Here is a 25,220-nt window from a genome sequence, read left to right on the forward strand (position 1 = left end):
CGCACGAGCCATTTTTCGGCCACTGCGACGCGGATTTCGATGAAGTCGCTTCTTCACTTTTCGAACCATTTCTGGTGATGTTGCTGTTTTTTTTCGTCCGCTTCCTTGACGTCAAGCTACGCCACCAGTATCACTGTAACGAGCGATGGTACGAGACACAAAAGATTTATTAACATTTAAATGCTGGAGGGCTCTAAAGATAGCCACTTGTGGTTTTCCAGCCAAATATAATGAAATCATACTGTTACCGTTGAGTTCCATCTCGAATAACTTTTTTTCTGTAAAATTCCCACTAAAATGCTTTTGCACGCTTATGAACAATATAATGAACTGTCACTGGTATAAATCTGACAGCTGTCGGACGAGAGGTTTCGAAATGACAGCAGTCTGAAGTTTGTTGCATTTTTTTATATTCACCCTGTAATATATTTCTTGTACCATTCAAATGGAGAAGCTTGACTTTACTTATTTATCCGGCTGAAGCTTGACTTAACCCATTAAAAAGTAGTTTAACTCTATGTAAAAAATTAATACTCTTTCAATTAATCAGTTTGGCGCTTTGCGATGAACGTTTGGTTCATTTTTCTAGACCTTTTTCAGGAACTGTACTTGACGCAACATCACAAGTTTGAGGGTTGCTTGAAATCAAGAACGGTTGTTCGTGGATGTGGAAAATTGGTTCGATGCTCTCGTAGCACTTTATTTGTCTAAATCAAACGAATGTGCCCGGATTTGCTGGGGTCGACGTCGAGGTTTCGCTTACTTCCGCATTAGTTTCTTGGATGAGAAATTCAAGATTTTCGTCAGCTCCCAGGACGATTTCGCGCCATCTGAGCCGTGAAAGGCGGGCAAACTTCTGGCACGGTTGTACGCTAATGAAATGAAAAATGAAGAAAGCGGTCAGAGCAGCAACCCTTTCGAATGTACGAAACACTCGCGGCGCACGAAACATATCTCTCGTAATGGATCATCCAAGCGTAAGAACGGCAGGTTCCAGCTAAACGGGACCTCCACGGGCAAGTTCTTGTCGCCACGCTCACCCAACCGGCTCGGGTTACCATTTCTGTGGTTTCGCTTAAGAGAATGGCGTTCATCGATCGGAAGTTGCCCAACATCCGGAGCCTGCCCGAGTAGTGGAAGAACCCTTTTTTGTTGCTGTACGAACGTGTGTGGGTGTGTTGGATCTGCAACTTCTGTATTGAAATTAATGGTGTTCATCAATCATTGACAGCAAAATCTACGAGGCACCTCTGGCACCTCGCACAGATAGCAGGGAACGTTCTTGGGTAGATCATCGTGACGCTGGAGTTTGGTGAGATTTCATGTAAGCAAAATGCACGAAAACAAAGTTCTTGCTCCGGTCTGTACATGCCCTGGGTTCACCAGTGTGCATAAGTCGATCGAATTTGGGTGGCACTTTGAAAGAGTTACTCCAAAGCGGCAGTCGCCCCCAGCGACAGGGCCGTACCTCGTTTTTCTTGTTTATGATTTAATTTTGCTCGTTCGTTTCTAGTGGAACTGGTGTTTCCTTGTGGCGCGCTTTACGTGACACCCAACGAATCGACATCGATGATGCGACAAGGGGATACGAGTTTGTCTCGTCGCCGCTTAAGAAGACCTACTTGAAGCCCGTTGGAAAGCTGAAGCTTGTTTTTTTAGCCAATAGAGGCTTGTTTGAGCTTCTATACCGTGCATTCAACAACCCATCAGATACTTCTGAACCTTCTGCCATGTTGTTTTGGTTAACTTTTGTTAAAAAAAAACAAAATCCATTTCCTAGGCTACGGTCCAAGGGATAAAGTAGCAGCTTGGATTAATCAGCAGACATTAATTCCGGAACGACGCTTTTTCAGAAATGCTTTGCACCAAGGGTTCCCTGTCCACGCAGACGCGTTGCCGGTTGAAGTAACTGAATTGACGTACATTTGCTTTTTGACTTGGTTTCCTGCGGAGGATTATGGAATGAGTAACGTTTTTGGTCGAAATTTTTGTTCGTTACACGCTGGCAGAGTATCAGACGTTAAAATCCGGCAATCTGGTTCATTCCTGGAACGAGAACACGGAGCATACGATATTGTGGGCAAATTAGTTTTAGCGAAAATGTTACTTTTGAGTTCACCCGAGTGACTGAAGATTTTGAATTGAGTCAAATGCGAAGGCACGTATCTCGCGTAAGATTCTCCATTTGGTGCATTGCAGTAGAAAATTAGCAGTTGATAAAGAGTTTATTTTGATTTGACAGATGATGTTTTGATTGTCAAACGTAGAAGCAAAATCCTACAAAACCATCTGCGACCGTACTTTGTTGGTCTAAAATTACATTGTCTATAAAATCTAAGAATTGGAAACAATATCAAAGTAGAGATAACAGAAGCAATCATTGATGATAAACACAATGACGATAGTTAAAAATTACTTTGTATCTGTAATTTTAGGTACATCCAATTTTATCAAAAACCTGTTAAGACTTCCTGGAAGATTATATCCGTTAATATTCTTCTATACATAGAGCATTGTTTGGACATGAATTCAATAGACTTCAGTATATCTAAGAAGTTTTTAAAGTCTTACCTCTTTAGGCATAACTCGTGTGCATAAGTTGCAGGATGTGGACAGATCGGTTGGTCTGTAATCCTAGTTCATACAGGAATGGAGTGCAAGTCGATAGTCACAGGAAGTAGAAGCAGCTCAGGTCTTCTCGAATAACGTGTGCTCTTTACTTGGGGCGAGCGTTGAGCCGTGATTCCGGACTTGGCCGAGACGAGTTGTATTTAATAATGCAGGTGGCTCCGACGCCACAACTGACAGGAGCAGACCAGCTTTTCCATTATCCCTGATGGGGCCGTGTTTACTTCGGTCGGTGTTGGCAGATAGGTGCAACCGGAGAGGAAATAAAAAGTAAGACAAGAAAAGATATTCCGAAAAGTGATGAGTATTCCCTTAATACAGAAGCAGGTCTCAAGCTGTATTTTGGGTTCGTGGACATCGACTACTAGACCACCGTGCTTCTTGTTCATCCTTTTTGATCGAGGAACCTTTTAGGAACCGTGACGATGAATGCAGATGCTGTAATACCAGTCCTGCAGGTGCCAGAAAGTACGCTTACAATGTAAACGCATGCGAAAGGCTTTGTAATGTAACTTTTTAAGTAAGGTTGTTGAGAGTCTCAAAAACACTACTCATCCTGAAACGCTGTCAAACATTTTGCGGGTTAGATTTTAGGTGCACCTTCAGGTGCAGTGAAGCAAAAGAAAATAAGATTACTCTACTCGATTTCACTTGAAGCGTTCGAGAAACTGTTAAACATTTTGTAAGACTCTTTTAAACAAGTCATTTGAAAAGAATCCACGAGATTTGCCATCACATTACCTTGGTTGCCGTACACCTGCCGATTGGACAAAAATTAAATAAAAAGCATGAGATTCTTTTTACGTTACTTAATATTAGTAACTTTCTTAAATCAATATACTAGGTTGTATACTAAGTTTTGACGTTCGATACCTTAGAGCGCAGCTATGAGCCTAATTTTTTTTTGTTAATTTGGTACACTCTTCAAATGAACGTATGTGAAGTTTCATTTCAATCGGTCACTTACTTTTTTTTTACAAGCCATTTAGTATCGACATGTCAAAATAATTTTTACAACTGTTATGACGTCATCATTTGATGGAAAACGCTTTTCACGCATGATTTTTTTTTTGTCTGAAAACAGATGAAAGTCGCTAAGGGCCAAATCTGGTGAATAGGGTGGATACTACAACAATTCGAACTTTAATTAATGGATTTTTGCCATTTTCAAATTGCTTTTGTGACCTGGTGCATTGTTCCATTTTTAGCGAATGCGGCACCCATGTTGCAAACAGCTTTCAGGAACCCAAAACTTCAGTCAAAATATTGGTTATACTGCTCAATGAGTTGGCTAGGTCTTGTACTTAATTTCTATCACTGATTGGACGATTTTCGAAAACGATATCCTGTATTGTTTCACGATTTCCGATGTTGTGTCTGTTTTTTGACGTTTTTGACATGGATCGTCTTAAAGGCTACTACGACCATGTTTAAGCTCAGAATCCCCTCTTTGAACCACCTAATTAAAGGTAAAGAGTCCTTATACACTTTCAACATTCGTTCATAATTTTCCTTTGCCTTTAAACCTTTCAAAAATAAAAATCAATCACTGCACAATACTTGATTTTTTCCATTGTGAAAAATGTTTTTGACATGTCGATACTAAATGGCTTGTGAAAAAAAAGTAAGTGACCGATTGAAATGAAACTTCACATACGTTCATTTGAAGAGTGTACCAAAATAATAAAAAAAAAATTAGGCTCGTAGCTGCTCCCTAAGGTATCGAACGTCAAAACTTAGTATACAACCTAGTACATAGTGCATTAATCAGAAAATATATTTGGGTGATTTAGAAAAAAAGTGTTGGGATTAATCTCTATTTACTTACAGGATTACTTACTACAGGATTACCAATACTCTTCCATGAATGACTATTTCAGCACAGTTGAATGTAATTAAGCCGACTGTAACAGGCAGTGACAGTAACCTTCCGGTTTTGTTTTTTTTCTTCTTTCTAACGATATGATTTGCTATGATATGATGGGTCTAATGCCTATGTGATAATTTCAACATAATCCATTGGGCATGGACCATTTAAACAATTATTTATTTATTTTCCAATCATATTTCGTTTAAATGTTAATAAGTAAGAAAATGAGAGCCGGTCTCTTAACTGACTACTTCCTCCTTATTAAATCACTCCCTTGTCGCAGGAGGTTCCTTGGAGGATGTAAGCAAAGCCTGGAGTCGGGTGAAACGAGAAGAAAAAATGAAACTCTGCAGCCTGCATAGCTGGGGCGCTGTAGCTTTTTCGCTGATCGATTTAGCTCCAGGAAGCAGTGACACAAAATTAAGAACTTCCGCCCATGGCCCTCGGTGAAACCACGGTGAAACCAGGTGGACCAAACCAGGGTGCCCGGGGTACAACTCCGGAAAACGAGCGGCGGCATGATGGTAGCCGCAGGGCACCATTGGAATCCGCCAGACGGTAGGTCCTCGGCGCGCTAGCAGGCGCGTAATCAGCACGGCGTAGAAACGTGTCGCGCCGGTATTGCTCCACCACTGCGGGCAACTGCGAACGAGTCCTGGAGTTCGGTAGCATAAAAACCCGGTTGAAAAGAAAGTTCACGAACGAATGGGCCTGGGCAATGCCGGGGTGTGCTGGGTTACTGGCGAAGGCAAGGTTTCGCCGTCGCCGTCTCCTCCTCTCGCAGCAGACTCGCCAGGATCTGGGGCATCACCGCGATCACCGCTCAGAAATGTCCTGAAACGCCCGGGAGAGAGAGAGAGAGCGATAGCGGGGGAAGAAAAAGGGAGAAAACACACACACACACATACGTTTAGAGTAAATAAAGTATGATAGAAAAATAACAGTGGGGTCTTTCGATTTTCCCAGTGCGGCACACAGCCCGTTCCGCCCGTTCCACGTCCACTGTGCGCCACCTGCGAAGCATCCTGCATCCAGGATTATGCTTAACATTTTCGTACCTCATTTAGTCCAATCTCGACAGAAAAAAAACCGTAATAAAAATGAGGAGCGCTGGAAAAAATTGTAGTGAATAAACGAGAAAAAAAAGGAGAACGAAATGGGAAAAAGGTAAAACAAATCACCTCCAGCGTTTCTCCAGTGGGTGGTGGTGGTGTGTGGTGGTGGTGGGTGGTGGAAAATCAGCAGCTGACAGGGAAAATAGGCACACTCGGCGCTCGGGCCCGGGAGTGCCGGGGTCAGGTTCCGCTTTTCGTTATTTAGTTGCGTTTTTCTGCTTTTTCTTCTTCGGGTTCTGAGTTCTGGCGTGGGTCGGTGGTTCACTCGCGGGTTATGCTCGGGTCCTGGCGGCGGCTCTGATATTTGTGTGTGTGTGATGAAAAGTGGATGATTTTTCTCCGTCTGGCGTTTGCTTTTTGCACTTTTCTCTTTATTCCTCTCCTGCCGACAGAGCAGGCGGTGCAGACGGCGGTGGGTTTGGTAGGGAATAAGCGCTGAAAGGGGAGGGAAAGGTGAAAAATCATAATCCTTCACCTCTCGTCAGCCACAATCACTCCTCCGGCAACCGATGGCCAACCCAACGGCAGATAGAGCCATGCTGAGTCTTACTCACCGGGCTCAACTTCCGGGATTGGTCTTACGGGATCTGGCGGAACTTGGGCGCACGGGGCGAGACAGAGAGAGAGAGAATAGCAGAGCGAGAGAGAGAGAGCGTGAGAAAATAGCAAATGAGAAAGGTAGAGACAGTGTGAGATTGAGAGAGAGAGAGAGAGAACGAAGGACGTGAAACCGGCTATTTCCATTTGGCAGGACGCGCAAACAAGTCACCTACTGCGAATGGCACCGCGGAGGTTGTCCGGCATGCCGCTGCCATCCTGCCATCCTAAACGTTGCCGTCTCTGGGAGCCGCGTAGCTCGGAGATGACGGCGGCGGCCCACCATCGGAAATAAGTGAGTTAGAGAGATCTGAAGGATACTTTTTAACGGTTCCCACCCCAAGGGATTCCGGCACGGCACGGGAGCCCTGCATGATGGGATCATTAGTTTAATGACCTCATCCTGTTGTGCCTGCCACTTCGCCGGCCGCTCCGCTTGTTCCTGTCAGAGGAAAATCTGTTGTTCCGCCGAACGGAAATGGGTTTCCGCGTACGGTGTGTGTAGGCCACAGCCTGGCGACCCGGTGTTCCTTTTTGAGTTGAAACGGTCCCTGAGTAGGTCCCGTAAGCCCACCTTTCTCCGGCCCGGAACAGTCTGTCGCTGGTGTTAATGAGGCTTTGCCAATAGATTACCGGGGTCCGTGCGAGTGTTCCAGGGTTCTACGGATAAAAAGGGTGGTCCTTTTGGTGTGGGGTCGCAATCCGTCAGTGACCAAATCGGTGTACCGAGAGTGTTGATGTATTGCTCCAGGGGTGCACTTTCTCCGTGCTTCCGTGCCACCGGCAGTAATCGGAAACCGGTAAATATGTGCTTTCGATGTTGGCTCTCATATTTATGGTCGTGCTTCTTTTTAGACCTCACTAATGCTTCACTTACCGATCGCGGGTAGGTTGAAAAATAAAATCAGACTCCAGTTCCCTGGCAGGGTACGAAAACCCGGAATAACCGGCCCGGTACGATGCTGTCAGGTAATCCTCGAACCATAAGAAATGCCTTCCCTAACTGAGTGGACCTCTCCGTATCTCGTGCAGTATACTCTGGAGCATCCTTTGGGGTGTGAGGCGATTATCTATCCCCCACTGGCACCGTGTGCCATCGGCCGGCCCCTACGTGCTTGCCGTCTGGCTTCCGTAGCTGATGGTCAGCTGACAATCGACCATACCTTTTGTGACGAAAATGCGTTTCCATTCTGAGAAGAAACTGTTGTTTTTTTTTGTTTTCGGTCGGATCGGTTCGAGTACCGAGGGGACGGAGCAGCTCTTGGGGCACGGTAGACGCATAATGGCTTGGCATGCTGAATTGCCACTTCTTTCCACACGGGTTAGGATAGTCATTGGTTTCCGGTGTGGTTTGTCCGAAGAATTGGGTTTGGTTTTTTGCTCTCGGTTGCCATTTCGGGTACATGTTGTGGTTTGACGTGATCGAGGTTTTATGCTGTCCTTTTTGCCTGCCGTGCGCATGGAAGTCGCACAGCTCATAGCAAACAGGGCTTGATGGGGGCACAATCAATCAACACTTGAAGTATCGTGGAAAATCGTGTGTAATATCACCATTTGATGTTAACTTTGCGTTTTTTCAAGTCCAATACAGATTACAACATGTGACAGGTTAAACTAACGAAGCTCAGTCGGTCTACTTCTTGGTGTTTCTGTTTGTCAACATACTTAACTGGACGAAGCTACAAAGCAAAAATCTTCTAGTGTTTTTCATGTTCCTTTACCAGGACTTCGGGAATACCGCAAGGCCGCATACTTGGCCAGTTGCGGTTTATCGTATTTATCAATGATTCATCCGCTATGCTATCATACTTTTATTTTTTGATTTAAATCTAGAAATCTAGGCATCTTACTTGAGTGTAAGCTAAGTTTTATCCCGCACTTCGAAGATAATATCTCCTTGGTATATAGACAGTTAGGATTAGTATTTAGAACGTCTAAGGACTTCCGTGACCTGGACTACATTAAGGCCCTGTACTGCAGTCTGGTTTTGGGGTTCAACCGGTTTGCACTAAAGAAGTTCGACTGGTTAGATCTGAGCCGTTGCCCGCACAATAGCATCCGATGTCTTCTGCCTGGACTTGAGTCTCTTGACTCCAGACGCGCATGCGACCAGTGCTGCTTCGTAGCGGGGATCCTTACCAAAAAGATTGACTCGCCATCCTTACTATTTATGTTACGTTCAACTGCGCGTATTCGCTAGCTTAGGACTATCTCATTCTTGGCTTCAGTCATGTACTCCACTAGACCTAAGACGGTTTAACCCGGTGCATTTTATGTGCAGAAGAATTAATTAATTGAGTTCTTTGGCTTTTATCAAATTTTATCTGTGTTCCGTCTCCGCATTCTATTGTATGACCTTTTAATAAGTTAGGCTAGGAGTAGACAAATAAGCCTCGTTGATAATTATTCAATAAATGAATAAATAAATAATTCCCCTAAAATGTTTGGTAGAACGCTACGAGACCCCATTGCAGTTAACCAAAAGCTGCACTTCTTAAACCGCTGTTCTGTTTCATTTCATCAATACGTTTCGTTCGTTTCCTTGCTGATGGCCATTAAAACCGTTAATTCAATTAACGGCTGCGTACGTTCGTATGGAGGCGCCTGGTAACTAACGTCTCGCATTCGGCAACTAGCGGGGTGTTTCCACTAATACTGCAGGGGGAATTCGGTCTGGGCCACGCCACGGACACGGAAAACGGGACCAAACGGCTCGTTTCAGTTTCAGTCGCTTTAATCCGAAACTTTACGGCACGAATTTGGCGAAGCGGATATCATTTTCTCTCCGGCCAAACCAACCAAGGGTCAACATAATCCCGTGGAAAATTGAATGGTACAATCTTTTCCGATGCTGGTGTACGCCTGTAGTCGCTTTAGGTTACCGCCGCGAAGACGCCGGGTTCCCGTTTTTATTTGGGTACCTTGGTTTTTTCGGCGCACCTTTCGTGTGCTCACGAAACTCAGTGCGGCAAAATATTATGAACATGTTACACTCGATTATCACGTGTGCTTCCGCTGCGGACACCACGACACCACGGACGCGCGTACGGTTACAACCATGTTTCCGTTCCATTAGTGGTCCTTCCGCTCGGCGCCCGTTCGCGTGCCAAGGCTCGAACGGGCGCTTAATGCGTGCAGCATATTCTGGGAGATTTTCCGAGAGGGGATTTAATTTTCTCCTTGCATTCATAATAATAAAAGGATTTTTGTTCCACCCTCCGCACACACACACACACACACACAGACACGGGAGTCAGGTTGATCCTCGTGGGCCGCAGGGAATTCAGTCCAACAAGGGCGAAAGAAAATGGGTTTCAAGAATTCTCCAAAGAGTACGGAGCGGTCCGCCATTCTACACACTTCTATCCATATCCAATCAGAATCCTTTTTATGTGTCGATACTACTAACAGAGAAGAAAGTGTATGAGTGTGTTAAATCATGACTGATAAAACGTTTAGCTTTCGGGTCTAAATGTAAGAAAATTTCTCATTTCCACAGCTTCTAATAATCACGAAAACACTAAACGAAGATCACCTCACACATAATTCTCGTTTGTATGGTTTCTTTTCGCTTACGTTTGTATGGTTTCTTGTGTTGTTGTTTGCGTGTTGAACGACTCTCAAAACCACCTTTCCGCTTTCCGCTGATGGTCATAATGTTTTTCATTGTCGTCCCCAGTGTGCATGGCCGGTTACAACGAGAAGCGCCTGCTGCACGATCTACTCGACTCGTACAACATCCTGGAGCGCCCGGTGGTGAACGAATCGGACCCTCTTCAATTGAGCTTTGGTTTAACGCTGATGCAAATCATTGACGTGGTAAGTACGGACGTGACATTAGCTTTCATTTCCTTGCGTAAACAGTCCTTGGCCAACAGTCGACGTACTTCGCCGGCGGAGAAGATTCGGTCCTTTATCTGGTCCTTTTTTCGCGGTTCATTTGGCTGTGTGTACAGCCCACGTACGAGAGCATACTTCAGAGCGTCCGTTTGTTGTTCGTTGTGGGATGTCTTGTGTTTTCCGTCGGCAGCACCATCGGCAGAGCATCATCACCATCCATAACGCCAATCGCCAATCGGAGTCATTACCATCGGTTCGTTTTCGCCACGCTTTCGGCGCTTTGGCACCGGGTTGGGGTTGTTTTCGAAAAACATCCCCAATTCGATTAGCTCCGATTTGTGTTCGGGTCAACGAGCCGATAAGTTGACGCCCTGCCAGAATGTCCTGCGGGATGGCGATGAGAGTAATTGTGTTTCGGGCCGCCGTCGTCGTTAGCCTGCCAGGCCGTGCATTTTTGCAAAGTATAGCAGAACTTTGGATTTTTTCGCGATTGGCGCAGTTTACATCGCTGCACATGGCACCCGTGATGGAGGTGGATAAAGTGTAAGTGTCCTCTTCGCTGTACCGATCGGGGCTTTCGGCACCGTCAGCGCTTCCGGCCAGTATCAAGCGCCCGGTAGGCTACGGATCATTAAAATTCCAGATGGACCTTTTTAACAGGATAAATCTTTGCTGCCTCGCTGAAGAGTACACTGGATGATAGCAAAATAATGTGACTCTTGTAGAACTGAGGTGACACCTGAGGTGTGCCCCTGTGCTGGGATGCTGTGACGTGAATCCCATAGCAGGGATGGGTTTTGTCCAGCAAAATCTGGACCGCCGATAAAAGTCAATAAAATAATATTTTTATTACTGGCACGTGGGCTTAAGTGGTAAATCGCCTTGTTTGGCGCAGTTCAACGTTGACGAAGCGGAACGAATAACATCGTAACGTCGGGTTCAACCAAACGGTTCGCCCCCGAAAGAGCTGCCATAAAGTGTTGGAAAATTCGTTATTGCCTGTAACAGTTTTACACAAATTACGGGAAATTTGAAAATAAAAATCGCCCACCGAACCGACACGTAATGGGCATAATATGGTGAAAACAACTGCCAGTGATCGAACAAATCGATTGGCCGAGTTTCGTAAAATAGAAACGGAAGAAAAATCTACTAGGGTGATCATTAAGTTTTAACGTTCGATACCAGAGGGCGCTGTTAAGAGTCCATTTTTTTTTGTCATATTGGTACACTCTTCAAATGAACGTATGTGAAGTTTTATTTCAATCGGACACTTTTTTTTTTTTTTTACAAGCCATTTAGTATCGACATGTCACATTACTGTTATGATGTCGTTATTTGATGAAAAAAGTTTTCCGGGGACGATTTTTTGGTTTGAAAACAGGTGGATGTCGCTAAGGGCCAAATTTAGTGAATTGGGTGGATACTCCAACAATTCGAACTTTAATTCATGGATTTTTGCCATTTTCGAAATGCTCTTCTGAGAGGGTGCGTTGCCCTGATGAAAGACGATGTTTTTCTTCTGCAAACTGAGTCTTTTTTTACCAATTTTCGCCTTCAGTTGCTCTAAAATGTTACAAAAAAAATCAAAATTTATTGTTTTACCAGTTTGCAAGCAATCCGGTAGCAAAATTCCATTCGCATCCTGAAAAAATGATGCGAACACCTTTTTTGGGCGATTTCTGGACACAAACTCGTTTCGAAGCTGAAGAAAAAGGTTCACACCACTCCTTAACCTCTTGTTTTGATTCAGGATCATAGTGAGAGACCCAGGCCTCATCCACAGTGATGATTCAATGCACAAAATCCACTTTATCCTATCGAAAACGCTTTAAATGTTGTCAAGAAAGATGCATTCGAATGGCTTTTTAGCGAATGCGGCAGCCATTTTGCAAACAGCTTTCAGGAACCCAAAACTCCAGTCAAAATATTGGTTATACTGCTCAATGAGTTGGCTAGGTCTTGTACTTAATTTCTATCAGTGATTGGAGGGTTTTCGAAATCGATATCCTGTATTGTTTTACGATTTCAGGTGTTGTGTCTGTTTTTTGGCGTTTTTGACATGGATCGCCTTGAAGGCTACTACGACCACGTTTAAACTCAGAAACCCCCGTTTTAAACTTTTTATTGAAGGCGAAGAGTCCTTATACACTTTCAACATTCGTTCATAATTTTCCTTTGCTTTTAAGCCTTTCAAAAATAAAAATTAAATCATTGCACGATACTTGATTTTATCCATTGAAAAAAAAAACTGTAACATGTCGATACTAAATGGCTTGTAAAAAAAAACTAAGTGTCCGATTGAAATGAAACTTCACATACGTTCATCTGAAGAGTGTACCAATATGACAAAAAGAATTAGACTCGTAGCAGCTCCTGGTATCGAACGTCAAAACTTAATGATCACCCTAGTAGCTTACAATATAGTTTATTCAAACCTCACAATAATAGCTATCGAACAATTTTGTGTCGAGTCCTTGTGGTTAATAACAAAGGACAGAACAAGCTTTAGCACCACGTTTCTGCTCCTTAGTTGTGTAATATTTTAATAAGCTTTTAAGTGTTTAAATTTTAACGATTAAGTTGCAAAAATTTGAAAAAGTGTATTTTTATTACACGCACTAACTGCTTTTCCGCAAAGATATTTACTTGCAGATCAGTTAAAAAAGCGGATTGGTCGATTTCCAAAACTAGGCGTCACACCAGGAAGCATAGACTGTAGGGTCGTTTTAAAAATATTTCAAGTTGACAAAACTTCTGTCTCAATGAAGTGCAGCAGTTCATGAAGCATTCTACACACCGCCACCATCGTTCCGGAGGATTATTTTAATTATGTTCGTTTCCTGCCTTCGGGTAATTGAATGTACCATATCACCGCACTCTTGCACTGCTGCCTCGTGCCGCTGCAATTACTATCCACTTGATGTTAACCGGGGCCCGGAAGTAAACCGTTTCCCGAAACAGCGCTCAACCGCGTTTTTTTTCGAGCCGGGCTGACGGCACCGGATTGCGCTATGTGTCACATGTTCGCTGCACGATTTCAGGTCCAGGTTAAAGGATGCCTGCGACCGGGACATCGCCTGGCAGCCAACAGGGGGAAGTTATCAAAAATGATTTTACATGCACATTTAAGGGCTGAAGTAGATTTGTAGCCAAATTTTATTACCAGCATCGTCGAGGCGGGGATGCGTCTAGCTTGAAGTCCGGACAGGGTACCGTTTTGCGGATCATACTTTTTGGTCGGTCGACGAAGAGACACCGAAAGCAGCACCGAATGTTGGTGCCGTTGTGCGCTTGCGTTTGTAAATTTTTAAATAAAAGATTCTCTCACCGAAGCCCGGGTCTCGATTCGCTCTCGTGCTCATCTCGGCACGGAACATCGTCCACGGAGCATTATCATGTGGTGAGTGGCGTGGGTGGTAACTAGGACAGCACCACTACCATTATGCCTGCCGAAGCCGTGGCTCTGTGGTTTCTGGGGGCTTCGAGAGCAGCAGCAGCCCCATCGAGCGGTGTTATTATTGTTATTCTGGGTCACCAGGAGCATGTTGCTCTCGCAGACACAATGCTGAAACACTGCTCTCTGGCTGGCCTTAGACACTGGCTTTCCTTGGTTGCTTCCCTACGATGGGACCATCTTGCATAACCTTCGCCTCCACGGAGCGCGTAGGTCGGATCAAGGGGCTTTAGAAGTAGAAAGGCGTTAAGGGAGCTGTAAGTTTGATGCAAATACCAGTTAGTGGCTATTCCGCGGCGCAGTGCACCAGGACCACTATCAGGACCATTTTTATGTTGTATGCGATCGTTTAAGTATCGGTGGAGGAGAACGACAAGCATCGTAGCAGGTAGCATGGACACTGGGTATCCATAATTTTTCGTCCCTTTTTTGTATTCGTTTTTTTCCCGGGAAACTCCCGATTTCATTTCCGACGACGGCCGGCCAGGTCACAGTAATAGTGACCGAGCGCTAAGTTGCATAATTGATAAGTTTGTCTCGGTGGGCGGTTTTGCCGTTGCTTGCATCAAAAAAGTTTGTCAAGCTTCCAGAGTCCTTCCTCTTTCCGGTAACTTTCTCGTGGGCTAGGGATGCTGCTGCTAGTGGTGGTGTGGTAAGCTCAATTAGTGATCGTGGACGCGTCGTTAGGGCCGCAGGCCGTAGGTCATGCAGTCGCAGCGTAATGCTGGCGTAGTGACAAATCCGGGTTTGCGTCTCATGCTCAATGGGCTGGATAGTCGATGGCGGATTGCTTGGGCAGGATACAGGACAGTTCCATTAACGGCTGACGCTGCGCAGTGAGATGTAATTATAGGTTTGTCAGCTGGCAGCGGTGCGGAAATCGATAGTCGGCGAAGCTGAGGAATAACTCGTTACCGGTTATGCCCTACTTTGTGAATGCATTTTACCCTAATGAGTTACATCGTTTTATGTGCTTAGTTTTCGTGAACAACCCCTGGACGGATCTGGATGTAACGTAAGACTGGTTGTTTGTTCGATTTCGATGCATGTGATTTGGATGTATTGTATCAGGAATTTGAATGGATTCATATGGTTGTCGTTCGACATTTGTGGCCACAACAACAAAACATATGAATGTTTTAATGAAAGTATTGTCCGTCGTTAGCTACTACTTTCTCCCATTTTTTGACCGGTTTTGCGGTGTGGGGTCGAGCGTTGTCATTTTGGAAAATTCGGGTCGTTCAAATGCATTAATTATTGTCGATGGGATTGTCTATCACTAATTTCATTAGGTTTTAAAAGCTCACACTACACCACACCTTTCATATCCCACCATAGGCAGAGGATACCTTTGCGCAGTGTATTTTTCGCTTTGGTTGCGATGGATCTGGTTCACCAGGCTGTATTCAGGCTTTTTCGTATTTAGGATTCTCGTAACATCTCCTCTTTTCATCACCAGTTACGATTCAGTACAAGAACCCCTTTCTTTGCAGCCTCACAAGCAGAAATTCACAAATGGTTTTCCTTTATTCAATGTCTCTTTCTTTCAATTCATGGCGAACTCAAAAAGACATTTTTATAATCATTTCCATGGCACTCAGGTCCCACCGGAAACTGTCGTATGGTCAACTCCTAAGATTTCTGCAAGCTTTTTTGCGTCTGACAAGCATCATGATCGAGCAATGCTGCCAATTCTACATCGAAAAACTTTTTTTAGTTATTCAGGTCGCTCTTGGTCTTGCAAGCCGAAAATCACCACTTTTGAACTTCGCAAACCACATACGACACGTTCTCTTAGTAGGACCATGTTCACCATAAACATCCATCAAAATACGTTGACTTTCGTTAGCACTTTTCTTCATATTGAAGTAATGAAGAAGTGCTCCCCGCAAAAAATTCTTTACCAGGAACAAAACTCGACCCTGTCAGATGCTTAAAAAAAGTCAGATCAGATGCTTAAAAAAAACTTTAACCATAAAACCTATACTGCGTTAGATGCGAAATGATAGTAGCTGTCAAGCATGTATTTCATAAAGAAACATTTGTGACATTTAGTGAGTAATGCCATTGCCACTAAATGCAGTAATGTAAACCCGTAAGAATTATTGCCAAAGTCCTAATAATATTTTGGTGATAAATTGGGTATTGCAACAACAGTTTAAACAATTGGGACAGTAACAAATCCTCCCCAGTACAACCAGTAGTACTAAACAGCAATTAATATAGTGGGTCTCAATATTGTTCGGACAACATTCGAAGTTTCGAACTCATTTCGAACTAATTTCGAAGTTTCCAACTCTATGAAGAGATCCATAACACGTTTTATATTATTTACGAAGTACTATAAACGAACAAGATAAGAAAGCATTCCATCAGACAGATGTTGGTTGTTTTGGTGAACCAAATCGATTACTTCAACTACAAAATTGATAATTGGTGGAACTCAATTGCTGGAACTTGCTCGAAGGTAGAAGATAACGTACTCATCAAAATATTCGAGCTTCACCTAAGCTTCTAGGGTACTTTTATAATCCCAGTACCAGTAGTTTTTTATCATACGCATCTGACACATGGATTCTGTCCAAAACTGATGAAATCGTGTTAGCCGCGTCCAAGAGGAAGATGCTCAAATTGATATTTGGTCTCACCTCGCCGAGCTCCGGTGGGCTAATCATGTCATTAGAACGACGTACGACGAACCAGCCCGCAAAGTATATTTAGACCGTCCATAATGGGACCTGGTAGGCTCCATTTGAGAGGGTGAGAGAGTGACCCGTATAACTCAAGCCGTCAGCACACATCCGAAGTGCGTTCTGGAAATGAAATTTCGGAACGTCAACACGCGTTGTCTTGCATTGGATTGTATAAGACATTTCACACAGGCAACGGCGTCAAGTTACTCCGTCGAAAGTAAAATTCATAAAAGAGACAGCATTGGGCTCGCAAATTTGTCAAGGTTCGTATAGTTGGAGGTGTGGTGGACGGGGCGAAATATTTCGGGTTGTTTTGATTTTTTGACAGATTATGTGTGTTTATATTTGCAAGTTCAAGATCCATTGAGTTTTGATGCGAGAATTAAAACAGTTTTATGATGAATTTGTGTTTGAATTACAAGTTAAATAGTTAGTTAAGTTAAAATTGCTTGTGATACAAAAAACCTCAAATGAGTAGTCTTCGATTGGTTTTAAAATACACAAGGTGTCTCTACTTTTCTCTTGACGTTCCCAAATTCGGCACCTTGGTGTGAAGGCGTCGGTCCCAAATTTGGTCGGTCCCAACTTTCAGCTCGCTGTCTGCAGAGCGCTTCAATGGTGGACAAAGACGCTCAATCGTGACCGATGGAAGCATATTGCAGGCCAAGACCGCTCGGGGGTTGTGATGCCGGATAAAGTAAAGCAATCAAATATTTTCTTCTTCATCAATACGACAAAAAAATAACACGATTCTTTCTACAAATAATACTAATTTCACTGTGCTTTTTTCCACTTACAGGACGAGAAAAATCAGCTGCTGGTGACAAACATTTGGCTGAAGCTCGTAAGTACGACCGGTGCCGACCGTTCGGTCCACGGGTAGGTTAGGAGGGTATCGATGAATCGCCGGTGCTTGAAGCGTGAAGCCGTGCCGTACCCCGTCGTCCTGACCTCTGGCTCTGGACTTCCGACACCGGAACATGCCACGGTCACGGTCAAAAACTCACATTAAATCAACTAACGAATCAATGTCCCCTCATGTCTCCTACTCGCTGCGTTGTTGTAAAAACCACTCTAATTACACTTATTTACTGTATACTCTCAAACGGGCAGCAGCATCCGGCACTGGTTGGGCTGATAATGTAGGAAAAAAATGATCACAAGCAAAGGAAAATCAACCAACACGCACGCTAAGGCCGGCGCAGGATGTGTTTCCTTCTTACGCCGGCCGCGTGCAAGGTTCGTGACCGAACCGTGACCGGACGTAATGACGTGCCCGGGGGTCGATCTGCTGCAGCGATAAATCCGACCGCACCCGATACTGCGGCGCCGCGAGGTCGTAAACATTCATAGCCAATTTTCCAATCGTACGCGCTTGGGAGATATTTTAACCGGATTAGTGGACTTTCCCAGCCGGACGTTTGGTAGGTTGGCGTGCGGGAACGGGTTCTGCCTGGTCTTTTCAGTGTAAAGTTTTCCGTTTCCCCGCACGACCTTTCTTCGAGACCGTGGCTATTTTATGTGCCCCAGCTAGAACCTTTTTTCCGCATCCGAGTACCCTCGAGAACAGGACAACGTATGCTTCGGTTCTTGTTTCACTTCACCGTGGCCGTGTCGATACTTTCCGGGCCGGAGGCTTGTTGAGGCACGGCTTACTGATTACGTCTTTGTGTTGTCTTCGCTGTAAGTGTGCCGCGGCGCGCGAAGGAGGCAACTTACCGGGTGCCGGAAGCGGGGGGGAAACAACAAGCCTGAATGATTTCTATCTAAGCTACTTTATTGATTTTGCGTTAAATTTGTCATTGATGCACTTGTCCGAGACATACAAATGAATCTCGTCGGTCTGAGCGTCAAATCGGTGCAATTTAACGAGTGTTTATCTGCATCGTTAACGGTCATCTTCCGACTAGATGATGTTGACGAATTGGTCCCATAGCCACGAATTGGTCGATGCTACAGGAAGAGTCCCAAGATCTCGCTTTGATTGTGGGCCGGGATCGCTGGATGCTCGCGAAATTGGACAATCCAAATGAGCCGAGCCGTGCCGGCAATGGAGGCATTTTTCATTTCATTGTTTGAGATTCCCGCTTGTGAACGAAGGAGAAATACGAGTCGGGTTTCTTGGGTTCGCAAGGCTAATCACGTTCGGCCTGAGGTGGAAGAAATTAAATTCATTAATTTCCTCTGTCTGTTGCCCTTTCATTTTTTTTCCTTCACGTAGACTTGAAGCAAGAGAGAGAGAGAGAGCAGAATCGCGATTCAAGCAATTGTTTGTCGTACGACTGGTGATTCTAGGCGATCCCAATAGAGATGAACTTTCTCTGTGTTTTTTTTTTCTGGCCAAAGAAACAACATTATGTCGACGAGGCTTCGTTCACGGTTTTCAAGCATAATTGAAGGTCCTTCTTTCCGACTAGGAAACGAACGACGCATGAGCATATCACGGAGCAGCACTGGGTAACGCGCCATTGTGAATGGATTTTTTAATGACTTTGACACTAATGAAGATTGTTTTGTTTACGGATGTATATTTCATTTCGTTTCGGTGTCTCACAATTTTAATTCAATTGCTATTTGGAAGCGCTTTATGTTCTTCCATTTAAAGCTTGACGGGGGTTTCCGTCACGTTCACGTCACTATCGACGCGAGAAAAATCATAAACAGTAGCTAAGACTCAGATACGACTTTTTCTTATCGGTAATTCCGAGTGAGAAGAATATTCTAACAATAGGATGTTTTTCCAAATGTGCCATACGATTTTTAAAAGCACATATTTGGTTGAAAACCCGATATTTGAGACCATCTCGATAATTTTTTAATTGAATGTTATGAAGAAACGATATAGTTTTCTTTCCTGACAAGTTTTGACTGTTTTTCATAATTCTTCCTAGTGTTTTTTCATTCGTGTGGTTCCATAAGGATGCTGTATTGAACCGTGATAAGAGAGAAAACAAATTTAACGGCACAGGGATCACTGTTTCGTCTCTCAAATTAAAAAAAAAAAAAAAATATTTTGTCAATTTTTGTAAGTAGGAACGATTTGAATAATGTTTCAACGATCGAGTGGTGTTTAGGATCTGGTTAGCGATGATATGAATACACTTCACTCACACCAAAATGCATTTCGACACGTTAAAATAAAGATTAATTATTTAACAGATTATGATGATAAACAAGCAAACAAGAGTACATACTTAAATAAACTTGATAAAATAAAGCGAGTTAATCAAATGGTACATACTATGACCTAAGCTGAGAACGGCACCCCACAAAACGAGCGGCGATTGGATATGATCTGACACACACACGGTACCGAGCAAACAAAGCAGAAATAGATCAATGAAAATTCCACATGCAACGCAGATATTCAACACACGTATACCAACATTAACCAATAAGCATACAAAGCAGCATCGAAAAACCAAAAAACAAAACACAAAACTAAACTCCATACTAAAACTAAACTAACAACGCATTGCACAATTTCCATCGCGTACTGCCGGGCGAGAAGGTGAGCCACGTTTGCCAAGGGTCGCTTTTCCGGTTCCCGACCGGAAGACGCGACCATCGAAAGTGCCAAACCAACCCCTCGATGACCACGACGCGACCACTCGTTTCCCATCGAAACTGCTACGTCGAATCCATTTCCGCCGTCCAGCGTTCGGTAGTTTGGTGGCGAAACGAAGCCAACCCCTTCCGGGGGGGCGCCCAGCCCAAACCAGGTGAATGGTCGCGGCGAAGGCGAATGAAGCCTTCCGCTTTCCGCTAGGACATCCGCCCAACCGGCGGCGGCCCGGCGTTGGCAAACGTTGTTCATCTTCGCGGGCGTCTTGGCAGTCGCGATTCACGAAGATTGCGTCATTCGTTAGCACTTATCAATCGTCACGAAACCACTGTAATCTTCGAAAACCAAAAAAAAAAAAAAATGAAAAGAAAAAGACAAACATTCGCTCAAAATTCTCCGACCCGAACTTCGAACTTCTGCGACGCATCCTCCGCAAGACAGCGACGGCCCCCCCGCCGGGGGAGACGATGAGAATGAAAGTTGGTCAGATCCATTAAAGCCAGTGGGAACAGAGAACAGAGTGTGGTGACGTATGATGGATCCAGGAGAACAGATCCGCTAGCGGCAGCGGCAGGGACTGACGGTTTGCAGACTGTCGGTAAGTAGCACCGAGTCGTCCCGGGTGGAGAATGTACCGAGTCCCTATCGTAACAAGCCGCGCTTCCGCCGAAAACCGTCAGCACACTTGCTTTGCCTCGGACGTCGTCGGGTCGGTAGGGCAAGGCAAGGTTGTCGACATGATTTAATCAGTGAGATATTCTTGTTTTCGTTTCAGACTCCGATACGCGTGATATGCAAAAAGAAACTAGTTCCCCCCCGAAACCAAAAACAAACAAGCAAAGCTAACTGAAAAGCACCGGAAACACGTGATTCGGCCCCACACAAACGTACAAACCGTTCCGTTTGCTTAATTGGACGTGATATCTTCGAAAACACACACACACACACACACACATGAAAACAAAACAAACATCTCGGTTTCACACACTCAACAAACTGCGATTGTTTTTGCCGGATCCAAAAACAATTCTCTCCCCTTTTTCTCTCCTCTGACAGCGGTGGGATTCGAACCCACGCCATTTCTGACTGGTGCCTAAAACCAGCGCCTTAGACCGCTCGGCCACGCTGCCTCGGTAGAGCGTGGCGTAAATTATGGTGTGTCCTATGCTACGCGTTGCGTACGGATTCGTGGACAGGAGTAGTGAAATTGCCCTCCAAAGTGCGGTCGCCTCAACGGACAGGCCGGGTTTCGGTTTTACAATTTGCTAACTAATTGCCAAAATCGCTTAAGACATGATAAAGGAGGGATTTTATCTATCTACCGCTGGGCTGGGTCCGTTGTTGCGGATCAGTTGATGAGCCGGCACGGTCCAGCGCTACCCGTGGGAAAAAGTTGCTCATCCTCCACTCTGGGTATTCTCTGGCTGAACCTGGCCCACAGTAACCTGGCTCCCTTGATATCGATTCCCGGGCCCGGGCGGTAAGCGGTCTTTGTTTATGATGGTTCCCCATCGTGTGAAGCATAAATTGCACTTTCCTTTCAGCCAGCCTACCGGGCCCCGTGGTGCCCCGGTGGTTATTGATCAACAGCTTCCCGGCCCTGCGGCCTAGAATGCCGTCGTCGACGTCGGGGACCCCTTACCAGATCACCAGGAAAATGTGTGTGTCCCCGCAGGACCAACTATATTCTACCTCCGGTCCGGTCTGGCTAATGAAGTGGGTCCCGGGCATTGCCGGGATTTGGGATCACGGGGTTTTGGTGTCGAGCTTCCCACCGAGTGCCTCCGAGCGGCTCCCGCTCTCCGGTATTAATGGTTAAAACATGGAAAGTGATTAAATTTATTACAAGAACCCTTTATCACTAATCCCACCGACTGTTTCTGGCCAGCTGGCCACGGCCACGGCCCGGGCAGCCTCCGGTCTGGTGAAATGAGATGAATAGGAAAACTTTGTCCTCTGGCTTCTGTCTCGGTTCAGCTACGTTCGGCGGTGAACCGGGGCAGCCAGAGCAAAAGAAAGCAGCCCGCCACGGAGCAGTGCGGATATTAAACTTTCCTTTCTTGCGCCAAAGGACACGCGCTGTTTTTGCACCGAAGGCCCAGGCGTCTGTTTGTAATCCACGGAACGTCCAAGGGGCACACGGGCATGGGAGTGTGGATGACTCCCTTTACGATGACTTTACCAACATTAAACATTCAATAACCACACACGGGTGGGGATGTGGGATAAAACCATATTCAATTAATGTTCGTCCAAGAAGAAACTGCCCCTATAAGTGAGGTGGAACATTAGTTATCCATATGAGCGTGGTGTGAATTGATTTAATGGGAAAGCTGGGTGGCGATGGTAGTGTTGCTTTTTTTTGTACACAACGAAGGACTTATCACAGGCTCTATCTGTTAGTACCTCTAAGAAGTTCCGGTTTCAAGCGCGATGTCTATCCTTCAATCGCAGCATGTTAGATCGATTTGAGAAAACTCATTTCAAAATCAAACGCTTGCCTCAATCTGTAATTACTATATTCATTTGCTCATCTTTGGCCAAACGCGTTTCAACAACAGTAACACAATTTCCATTCGCCCATTGCCGCAGCCGGAACGCGACAAACGGCGGAAGCAATTCTCATCCCAAAGCACTTCTTCCTTTTTGCACCATTTTCAACTCATTCAGAACCCATCGTCCCACACACACCGTAGCATGTAGCATGTGATGGCCGTTCGAGGCCGCACCCTATTGTTATTGATCCCTGTTACCTGCAAAATGTACCCTTCGAAGCGGAAATTACAATTTGAAACATCGAGATTTGGCTGCTGTTTTCGCATTCGCATTCGAAAACGGCTTCCACCGTTGCTCAAAGGCTTTGCAATAAAATAAAATCTATTCGTACGACGTAATTTTTCGCACCTCTTCGATCTCCCACGAATACGAAAAACAACACTTTCGATCCACCCCCCCAATTGCGACATCGTTCCTTGCCACGTCCACGATTCGGTCGGCTACTGCATAGGTGTTCCCGGCAAGCGTAACGAAATCTACTACAACTGCTGTCCAGAGCCTTACATCGACATCACCTTCGCCATCATCATCCGGAGGCGCACGCTGTACTATTTTTTCAATTTGATCGTGCCGTGCGTGCTGATTGCGTCGATGGCACTTCTCGGCTTCACGCTGCCCCCGGATTCGGGAGAAAAGTTATCATTAGGTAAGTTTCCGTCCACGATCCACTCGAGCGACACGGGGTTTGAGAAGAGGCTTGTGCCGAATTTGAACTAGCACTTCTAATGCCAGGGACACTAATAAATGTTCGTACAACACGCCACTTTGTATGAAGAAACGTTTTTTTAAATGAAATATTGGTCAGTTTTTGGATGGGTATACATTTATCTATTGTGGTTTCAATCTTCGTATAACTTTAATAAGACTTGAGAGTCTCAAATGACGCCGCTGTCAGGTAGGCACTTTTCTTTTCAATTGGAAACAGTCTATACAACTCTTGAATCGAAAGACAAATTAAATTTTATAGTTAAAAATATATAAATTCAGAGGACGTATAAACCTATTCACCAAACAGTAGCTGTATTTCACCTTTTTAAATTAATCAATTGATCAACTTTATATCTAAAATGTTCTAGTCAACTACAGCTCAGCAAAAGCTTCACAATCAATTACTATTATTGCTATTTAATACCTACTTTCTGTTCTGCTGCATATCTTTGAATATTTTTATTGAAATGATGCGAAAGTATCAATGTTTCTGTCAGAGATGTGTCTGTCAATTTCATCCGTTTTAGATCACTTTTGTAAATATTACGTTATCCGATTTCTCCCGCAGGTGTAACGATTTTATTATCATTAACTGTATTTTTAAATATGGTTGCTGAAACAATGCCAGCCACATCGGATGCTGTTCCACTTTTAGGTAACTTCTTATTGCTTCCCAACGGTTTTACGTCAGGCAAGTAACCGGTTTGTTCGTTTCTTTTCTCCAAACAGGCACATATTTTAACTGCATCATGTTTATGGTTGCATCATCCGTTGTTTCGACAATTTTAATTTTAAATTATCATCATAGAAATGCGGACACACACGAAATGTCAGATTGGGTGAGTATGTGCGCTAGCAACCAACCTATTTTATGCTTCGTTCGCCGTCGTTCCGTACCCAGATTCCTTTTGTCCTGCGAAATGCTTGCCGGCACGGCACGGCACGGCGCTTCAGGACCAGCAAACGCTGACGGGCACAAGATGCGAGTGTTGATGAAGTACGATGCAAGTGCAATTCTTGCCTACGGCCGAGCCCCACGGCCGTTCCGGTCGACGGGTGTGCGAACTAAAATGTGATCGCACAAGTCATAAGTCCCGGCGGTGAGGTGCTTGATTGTTGTCCAGTGCTGGTTCTGGCCGCTACCGACCTACGCCATTATGAAATCAGCTTCCACCGATGCTGCGCCTCTGGCTGCAGGATGCATCGTGATGTGGTTTCACCTCCGGTGCCTTCATAGTCAGCAGCTCTCTCCAGAGCAACGCAACGACCGGATGCTATTTGGAATATGTTTTCGGTGCTTTTCGCGCTGGACCTCGTTCGCCGCCATTGGGTCAAGAGTAATCTCGGGAACTCGGGAGTCCAGCTGCGGTTAGCAGCTCGCATATCGCTTCCCAGCGTAGACACGTAGTTCCGGATCCTACGAACCCTGACGGGCGAGCCTCTCGAGGATGCCTACTGGTGGTTCTCGGCTACGGGTAACAGTGACCGTAGTGGCCAATCTACCAAAATGAACTGCAAATTAACAATCAGAAAGCAATCTTTCCGGACCGGTAAGCACTTCTTTGGCGACCGCCGGTCGTTGGTGGCATTCTGGCGGTCCGATGATTGGAACTATGCTGGCGTACCTGCATATCTTGCATGAACTAGCTTTTTCAGGATGAATCAAACCAGAAAATGGGGCAAAAATTGGCAGAAATAAACTATGGTGTACTAATTTCGCGATACGAAGGTGACTTATCCCATCGTTATTACAGGATCCGGCTTCCGGAGTCTTAGAAAATTAGTGTAAAGTGAGATATACAAACAATGGTGATTAGTTCTTAAAACTTAAGATTACTTTGGAGGAGCATAAGAATGAAGTACAAGTGATAATCATTTACAAAAACAAGGGAAATCTATGGCATTGAAGTAGGAATCGAAGAATATTTTTCAGTCAAAAACCCAACTCCCAAAAACAATGTCAAATCACACATCAACTGTTTCATTGCTCTGGCTTCCTTAATCATAAAAATGTGTTAAAAGCATCTAGAAGCCTAGGTCCGAACGCTGTCATTGTTGACCATTGAAGACAACGCGTTGAATGCTCTCTTATGCTCGAGTGTTTAATGCTTTCGGCAACCCATGGCCGAGTGAGTGACAGCTTTCGGCGAAAGCATCGCCGCGATAAACATCACCAACTGAACCAACCTTC

The 25,220-nt window shown here is 44.7% G+C and overlaps 1 protein-coding gene and 1 non-coding gene across 2 annotated transcripts in view; one reads left to right on the forward strand and one right to left on the reverse strand.

Moving 5' to 3' along the window:
- The window catches only part of LOC128274803 (neuronal acetylcholine receptor subunit alpha-7-like), a 45,865-nt gene that overhangs the window by 17,277 nt on the left and 3,368 nt on the right, over nucleotides 1–25,220 (forward strand). Inside the window, 6 exon segments of the mRNA XM_053013115.1 lie at nucleotides 9,890–10,029; nucleotides 17,000–17,044; nucleotides 18,618–18,629; nucleotides 22,541–22,967; nucleotides 23,598–23,684; nucleotides 23,759–23,868. Coding sequence (XP_052869075.1) covers nucleotides 9,890–10,029; nucleotides 17,000–17,044; nucleotides 18,618–18,629; nucleotides 22,541–22,967; nucleotides 23,598–23,684; nucleotides 23,759–23,868 — 821 coding nt within the window.
- Trnal-uag (transfer RNA leucine (anticodon UAG)) lies at nucleotides 20,816–20,895 on the reverse strand. Its single transcript has one exon. It is a non-coding gene; the product is annotated as a tRNA-Leu (tRNA).

The sequence above is a fragment of the Anopheles cruzii genome, chromosome 3 (assembly GCF_943734635.1).
Source record: "Anopheles cruzii chromosome 3, idAnoCruzAS_RS32_06, whole genome shotgun sequence".
Lineage (NCBI taxonomy): Eukaryota > Metazoa > Arthropoda > Insecta > Diptera > Culicidae > Anopheles > Anopheles cruzii.